General features: G+C 55.2%; 1 protein-coding gene across 1 annotated transcript; it reads right to left on the bottom strand.

Annotated features, from left to right (window-relative positions):
- Positions 1-714: 714 nt before the first annotated feature.
- On the bottom strand, positions 715-3,515 carry LOC149283214 (small ribosomal subunit protein mS29-like). The gene is made up of 12 exons (XM_089497838.1): positions 3,477-3,515; positions 3,284-3,388; positions 2,561-2,662; positions 2,378-2,486; positions 2,104-2,196; positions 1,882-2,012; positions 1,699-1,779; positions 1,460-1,618; positions 1,277-1,336; positions 1,093-1,182; positions 902-1,019; positions 715-800 (listed from the first exon to the last, which is right to left on the bottom strand). Exons 1-12 carry the CDS (start codon positions 3,513-3,515, stop codon positions 715-717), a joined length of 1,173 nt encoding a protein of 390 aa, XP_089353964.1.
- Between the last annotated feature and the right edge of the window lie 4,956 nt (positions 3,516-8,471).

Genomic DNA, 8,471 nt, shown 5'->3' on the forward strand with positions numbered 1-8,471 from the left:
AAGTTTCTCCATGTGATTGGCTAGAATGCAATCAGTCACAGCCCATGCCGTTCGCTGATAGGCTAATGCTCAGACTCTGTCATGCGATGAGGAGGGGCCATGTGTCAACACGCGCATCAAAACCGTCTCCTGCACCGTGATCCGCAGCCATTTTGTCGGTTACCAAGTAGAGCCGCCTCTACCCCAACCCAGGGGTATCTCCAACTCTCATCATGCACCGGGCTGGGCAGAAGAAGACTGGGGCGGGGCAGAAGGAGAGGGGCTGTAGTATAGGAGTAACGGACTGAGGGTAATAATCAAGACTTGCAGCACCAGAGGCTGAATGGCGTCGCACCGACGAGCATCACAGGCGTTGCATGATAATACACATAATACACGCAATAAGACGGCACTTTAGGAAAAACATTTATTCACTGCTTTATCTCTTGCTGAACCAAAGAGAACATGAAGACTTCACCCCGGAGCACACGACGAGGCCGGACTCCGGGATGACCGGTGACCTCTGCCGGGAGAAGGGGAGCGGGCGAGGAACTGTTTAATCTGTAAATTGAGGGACGCAGGCTCCCCCGTAACCTTCAACCTGTTATAAAGTCACAAAAGGCGATTGCGTTACATCCCCCCCCCCCCCCCCAAGCTTCGAGACATCGCTGGAAACGGGCCGATGCCATCCTCACGAACAACACCACGACTGACAGCTCAGACCACGGCAGGACTTCAGAGGAACGAACAGATTTTCTCCAGCTCCCGCGGGTTGGAATCGCTTAGAAAAAGGATCTCCTTCTTTCCTGCCTCGGTGCGAGCTGCAAGAACAGACAACGGATGCCGAGTGAAGACATGAGCAGAGAGACAGGCAGGGCAGTTAGGGACGGGGCCGGAGCGAGCGCGGTTCTGCGCATCCCACCTTGCGGGTGCTGCAGCCAGTTCCTCTCCAGATAGTACCGGTAGCAGCTCTCAAACTCTTTTTCGCTGTAGTTCGGCACTTGGACGGGTACGAAGGGATCCAACGCTTCAAATCCATCCTGCAGAGAAGAGAACATGGCAGAAGCTGCTCGTTCTACGGCTACCGCGGGGCAACGCCGGCGGGCGTCTTACCTTCCCCAGGAGCTCAAAAGGCAAGTAGGCAGACTTCGGCTTGAAGAGAGATCCTGTGTGCGTCGCGCTGGCGACAATAGCGCCCCCGGTCTAAGAAGAGACAGACGGTGAGAGGCACAGCTAGGAACGGATAATCCCGTGTCCCGTTCACACCACCAGACCTACCGAGCCCAGGACCGCTTACCCAGTCATTCTTCACCATCTTCCTGAGGTTATGGACCAGGGTGAGCTCCTCTGGAGAAACCTAGAACAAGAGAGCGGTCAGACGAGCGTTCAGGGGCCGATTTCAGACTTGTGCATCGAACGTGGGGCTAAAACGCGCAGACAGGGGGTCTCTACTAGGCTATTCTGTTTTGTTGATACTTACCATACTTTTGTCCTCTTTCCTCAAGGTGCTTCTTCCCCAAAAGGCGTTTACTCCGTCTACAGACACCAGCAGACGGAAGCTGCCACTGCCGCTCTGCAGCTTCAACTCCTTCAAAATCACGCCTACCGCGTCGCTGGCGCTCTTCACTCTGGTCAGGCCCTTGGGGAGAGGAGTTCCGTATCAGCACAGGACCCCGTTCTCTGCACACAGGGTAACGTTCACCTCATCGTCTACATTACCTGGTCGGCAACCTCTCCCAAAGGTCTGCCCTTCTCCGTAGCCTCCCGTTTGCTCCAAACGTACCTTTGCTGCGTCTGGATCTACAAAACATGACGTCCTTAACATTTCTGTTTGAAATCGGCGCCACCACCAGAGTGGTGACCGCTCCATCCTCGTGCGCGTACGGTTCCCACCATCCTCACCTGCCTCAGGAACTGTTCATTGGAGGCTTTGAAGTTCTTTAGCCAGGAGGAAGCTTCCAGCGGCTGGTCATATCGGTCCTTGTTGTAGGAAGACGTCATGAGCTCCTTACAGTTCTTCATCAGGTTGTGAGCTGAAACAAATATATTCCCTTTAAAGATTCAGGGGACCGGGCTATATATGCTGTATACGCACAGCGTCTTCGCCAGGGACCCTCCACTTACCGTCCGGGATGTGCAGAAGCAGCCAGCCCTGCCGGTGGCAGTAATGTAACACGTGACACAGCGTCAGGCTTTTACCGGTTCCTCTCTTCCCATCTGACAGGCGAAATGTTAGGGACAATCTTCTGCACAGTGGTTCCCTGCTAGGCTCCTCCACCTAATCGGAACGATTTGAGAAGCCCCTCCAGTTCCCCCGCGCGGACAATGCGGCAGCTTATACCCGCCAAGCGGGCACGCGGTCCGTGTAACGCGCACCAAAGCCAATACAGAAGGATACACACGACGTAGCGGACCGCCGGCTGGGAGTAGTTGGCGTTTCTCAAGTAGCTGATGAGCTCCAGAGCGGGTTTGCGGACCATCAGACACGCTTCATTGAAGGTCTTGCACTGTCACAGAGAACTCAAGATACAAACAGGCCCGTTTTTTGGTATGAAGACAACACCAGGACAATGGCACCAACCTGTAACTGGTAGCGGTACGGCAAACCCTGTGGGAAGACCACCTTAAGCTCCTGGGAGGGGATGGAGTAATACTGAGCTTCATGGCGCTCTGTATGGCGGTCCTGCAAACACAAGAGACTAGAAACAGCCTGTGCCACCACCACGCCATCAACACAAAGGAATTCTGCCCGTCCCAGCCCTTCCGTACCAACGAGGGGTATCAGAAACCGAAAGGACCCTTATCTGTGTCTCAATCGAGGCAACGTGGCCCTTCTGCAGGACAGCATCGGCCGCATTACCACCAGGAAGCAGACAAATCGCGCGTGCTGCCACGGTGGGCGCGGGCCGGGTATGAAGGGGCATCGCCGTGTGCTTTTAGTACTGGCGTTTTATACATCTACTGGACGGAATGGGATCCTGTCCTTGTATCTCCCGATATCAATAAAGTTATTTGTGTGACACCTGTACATCCATCCTATGAGGATGAATCTGGCCTGTTGCCTAGCAACCTGGGTACCAGAGGGCACATTTTGCAACATGATGGGGCCCTCATCACATGACCTGCTGCAGTTTCCATGGAGATGGGGCTGCGGACGCGCCATTGAATCAGTTACAACCCTTTGGAAGTAACTGGCCAAGCTGCTGGTAAGACCCCGGCGGGTTTCCCTGGCGCCTGACGTCGGCCACCCCTGGATTCTGGAAGCGTTGTCATGGATACGTTAGCATTCAGCGCGGTAACTGACCGGGTCACTTTCGCTGGTCCGGAAGATGTCTCGGGGCACAGCGTCAGCCTGCGGCAAGGCGCCGCTCATCCACGCCAGGCCGAGTATGTGGTGTGCAGGAAACACCTAGAAAACACAGCACGGGGTGGGCGTTGGGCAACTCAGCCTGACCTTTAACACGGGGGGGGGGGGGGCACCTGCAGAGGTCTCTTACCTTGTGCCGGCTCCATCCCACGAGGTGTCTGAGCGGCATCTCTGTCAGAAGCCTGAGAGAGACGGCGGTGACCTGAGCAGGAACCCGGGAGCTTTATTCTAATGACAGCAGAAGCCACTAACCCCACGCTTCGCGTCCTTCTCCCAGCCACTCACACTCAGATCGGGCTCAGGGTTAGTGCGTCATCAGTACGCGCGGCTGGAGGCAGCCATTTTGTTGGAGTCACGTTATCGGCGCTGGCGACTACAACTAAGTTGTGTCATGTTGACCCTGCTTCGGGAATATGCTCTTCCCTCAGCAAACATGGCCGCCGATGCTTCTGCGCCCAACTTCCTGCGCGGGGAGGCGCTCTGGCCTAAGACGCGGCGCTGTGGTTACAGCTGGAACGTCACGCGCGGGAAAGAGCCCGGTGCGCGCGGGTGGTCACGTGCCTTCCTCGGCTGGTGACGCGGCGACACCGACACCCGCCATCTTGTGTGACCGGCGCGGGGGGAGGGGCAGGAGCGCCCGAAACTCGGTGAGTGAAATGCTGTCCCGTCATGCATCGCTGGTGGGAGTGGGTTCCAGGAGCTTACGCTCTATCTGTGACAGGATATTGGGGTGCGGGAAAAATTTGCATATACCCTATGTGCCCGCGCGTGACAGGATAGCGGAGGGGGGGAGCAGCGTATGCCCACGCGTGACAGGATAGCGGAGGGGGGGGAAGCAGCGTATGCCCACGCGTGACAGGATAGCGGAGGGGGGGGGAAGCAGCGTTTGCCCACGCGTGACAGGATAGCGGGGAGGGGAAAGTGGCGTGTGCCCACGCGTGACTGGATAGCGGAGGGGAAAAGTGGCGTGTGCCCATGTGTGACAGGATAGCGGAGGGGGGAAAGTGGCATATGCCCACGCGTGACAGGATAGCGGAGGGGGGAAGTGGCGTATGCCCACGCGTGACTGGATAGCGGAGGGGGGAAAGTGGCGTGTGCCCACGCGTGACAGGATAGCGGAGGGGGGAAAGTGGCGTGTGCCCACGCGTGACAGGATAGCGGAGGGGGGAAAGTGGCGTGTGCCCACGCGTGACAGGATAGCGGAGGGGGGGAAAGTGGCGTATGCCCGTAGCCTCTGTCACTGGTCATAATGGAATTATTTCTGTTGTTAGGACTGCAGCCACTGACTGGTGACACTGGTGTTTTTAAAAATCATTTTTTGGTTATACCTTTTAATAAACATATTAATAAAAGTCATGTTTTAGGGTGGGGTTATAATAAGGGTATTTTTTGATCCTGGGAACGGGATTGGTTTATTTGTATGGGGAATTAGCACAGCCCTCTGCTATACAGGTGTATGGCGGATTAGCACAGCCCTCTGCTATACAGGTGTATGGGGGATTAGCACAGCCCTCTGCTATACAGGTGTATGGGGGATTAGCACAGCCCTCTGCTATACAGGTGTATGGGGGATTAGCACAGCCCTCTGCTATACAGGTGTATGGGGGATTAGCACAGCCCTCTGCTATACAGGTGTATGGGGGATTAGCACAGCCCTCTGCTATACAGGTGTATGGGGGATTAGCACAGACCTCTGCTATACAGGTGTATGGGGGATTAGCACAGCCCTCTGCTATACAGGTGTATGGGGGATTAGCACAGACCTCTGCTATACAGGTGTATGGGGGATTAGCACAGCCCTCTGCTATACAGGTGTATGGGGGATTAGCACAGACCTCTGCTATACAGGTGTATGGGGGATTAGCACAGCCCTCTGCTATACAGGTGTATGGCGGATTAGCACAGCCCTCTGCTATACAGGTGTATGGGGGATTAGCACAGCCCTCTGCTATACAGGTGTATGGGGGATTAGCACAGCCCTCTGCTATACAGGTGTATGGGGGATTAGCACAGCCCTCTGCTATACAGGTGTATGGGGGATTAGCACAGACCTCTGCTATACAGGTGTATGGGGGATTAGCACAGCCCTCTGCTATACAGGTGTATGGGGGATTAGCACAGCCCTCTGCTATACAGGTGTATGGGGGATTAGCACAGACCTCTGCTATACAGGTGTATGGGGGATTAGCACAGCCCTCTGCTATACAGGTGTATGGGGGATTAGCACAGACCTCTGCTATACAGGTGTATGGGGGATTAGCACAGACCTCTGCTATACAGGTGTATGGGGGATTAGCACAGACCTCTGCTATACAGGTGTATGGCGGATTAGCACAGCCCTCTGCTATACAGGTGTATGGCGGATTAGCACAGCCCTCTGCTATACAGGTGTATGGGGGATTAGCACAGCCCTCTGCTATACAGGTGTATGGCGGATTAGCACAGCCCTCTGCTATACAGGTGTATGGCGGATTAGCACAGCCCTCTGCTATACAGGTGTATGGCGGATTAGCGCTGCCCCCTGCTATACAGGTGTATGGGGGATTAGCACAGCCCTCTTCTATACAGGTGTATGGCGGATTAGCACAGCCCTCTGTTATACAGGTGTATGGGGGATTAGCACAGCCCTCTGCTATACAGGTGTATGGCGGATTAGCACAGCCCTCTGCTATACAGGTGTATGGCGGATTAGCACAGCCCTCTGCTATACAGGTGTATGGCAGATTAGCACAGCCCTCTGTTATACAGGTGTATGGTGGAATAGCGCTGCCCCCTGCTATACAGGTGTATGGTGGATTAGCGCTGCCCCCTGCTATACAGGTGTATGGGGGATTAGCACAGCCCTCTTCTATACAGGTGTATGGCGGATTAGCACAGCCCTCTGTTATACAGGTGTATGGTGGATTAGCGCTGCCCCCTGCTATACAGGTGTATGGGGGATAAGCACTGTTGATAATGCAGTGATGTACCTTTGGTCCTGTTTGGTAAATAGACCCTTTGGTGATTATAGGGTTGGGTGGGATAAACAGCACAGGGGGCAGTTACTTGTCTCCTGTGTTTGGGGTTTACAGGTGAAATGTTAAAAATAGATGTTTGTCTGCCGTTCTGTGAACAAGCTGTTTCGGGGCCATACGGTTTATTTGGGCCGATGTGGTGGATATAGACCCTTGAGTGTAAACTCTGGCTTTTGACACACAGCCCCATCCCAGGTGCATCCGTCTCCTGCCCTGACTTGAAGTGGTTAATCTCCTCCTGCACTGGTTACCGGGAGTCCCCTCCTCTCTGCCGTCCTCTTTCCCCTCCTCTCTGCTCCCCCCCCTCCCCTTGGTACAGATGCAGGGGCTTTAGGGTTGGGTTTCATTAACAGCCGTCCCAGCCCTCCTCAGTGTAAACAGAGCAGAGAGAGCCTCTCCGGGGGCCGGCCACCAAATGTAAGAGGTAAACAAGCTGCTGGCAGAATGGCGCTGGTGGAGAGGAGCCAAGCACATCCACTCCAGGCAGCGCTCACTCGGGGTACGATGGGCTTGTGTTTTGTTTCGTGCGTGGATCGTGCGCGTGTGAGGATGCAGGCCGGGATCTCTGCGCAGGAATATTCTCCTGCGTGGTAACAGCAGCAGCAGCATCCAATCATCTGCCATGTTTTTGTGCGGCCTTCCTAATGCAGTACGTATCTACCGTACGGTGGCTGTTAGTTCTGAGAGTGTGTTCCGTCATCTGGTGGCATGTAGGGGTTTAGTGTAGATATCACAGTCAACTAAACAGCTGGTTGGATTTATGACATCAGTCAGCAGGACTGGCGGTTGTATTAATGACATCACTGACAGAAATCCCAATGTTTGGTTAGTGACATACGTAACAGCTGGAATGTATTTACTTTTATTGGACCTTTTTGACAATTGAACATTGTTGCTCCGGTCTGTGACGTCACCGGCAGATGTATTGTGGCTCCGGTCTGTGAATCCCAGCAGGCATTTAGTGGCTCTGCTCTGTGACGTCACCGGCAGGCGTATTATGGCTCTGCTCTGTGACGTCACCGGCAGGCGTATTATGGCTCCAGTCTGTGACGTCACCGGCAGGCGTATAATGGCTCCGGTCTGTGACGTCACCGGCAGGCGTATAATGGCTCCGGTCTGTGACGTCACCGGCAGGCGTATTATGGCTCCGGTCTGTGACGTCACCGGCAGGCGTATAATGGCTCCGGTCTGTGACGTCACCGGCAGGTGTATAATGGCTCCGGTCTGTGACGTCACCGGCAGGTGCGTCGTGCCTCTGGTCTGTGCCGTCACCGGCAGGTGCGTCGTGCCTCTGGTCTGTGCCGTCACCGGCAGGTGCGTCTCGCCTCTGGTCTGTGACGTCACCGGCAGGTGCGTCGTGCCTCTGGTCTGTGCCGGCACCGGCAGGTGCGTCGTGCCTCTGGTCTGTGACGTCACCGGCAGGTGCGTCGTGCCTCTGGTCTGACGTCACCGGCAGGTGCGTCGTGCCTCTTGCCTGTGATGTCACCGGCAGGCATATAGTGGCTCTGGTCTGTGACATCACCGGCAGGTGTACAGTGGTTCTGGTCCATGGCATCACCGGAAGTGTACTTTGGTCTGTGGTGTCACCGGCAGGTGTACTGTGGCTCTGATCTGTGAAATCACCGGCACAAGTACTTTGGCTCTGATCTGTGACGTCACAGGCAGGTATAGCGCCCGTCAGGTGTGTGACGTCACAGGCAGGTATAGCGCCCGTCAGGTGTGTGACGTCACAGGCAGGTGTAGCGCCCGTCAGGTGTGTGACGTCACAGGCAGGTGTAGCGCCCGTCAGGTGTGTGACGTCACAGGCAGGTGTAGCGCCTGTCAGGTGTGTGACGTCACAGGCAGGTGTAGCGCCTGTCAGGTGTGTGACGTAACAGGCAGGTGTAGCGCCCGTCAGGTGTGTGACATCACAGGTGGGTGTGTGACGTCACAGGCAGGTGGACCGCGTGTCAGGTGTGTGGCGTCGTGGGGTAAAGTATAGACTGTTCTTATTGGTGAGAGGCACCCCGTTTAAGGATATTCTGTCTTGTATGAGCCAATCACTAATGCTGTTCTTTGTGTGTTTGCAGAGGGGCTTGCAGGCTCCGCCTCCTGAACCATAAATGCTTCTC

This window comes from Sceloporus occidentalis, unplaced genomic scaffold (genome assembly GCF_023333645.1).
Source record: "Sceloporus occidentalis isolate IW3139 unplaced genomic scaffold, rSceOcc1.0.p SCAF_108, whole genome shotgun sequence".
Lineage (NCBI taxonomy): Eukaryota > Metazoa > Chordata > Lepidosauria > Squamata > Phrynosomatidae > Sceloporus > Sceloporus occidentalis.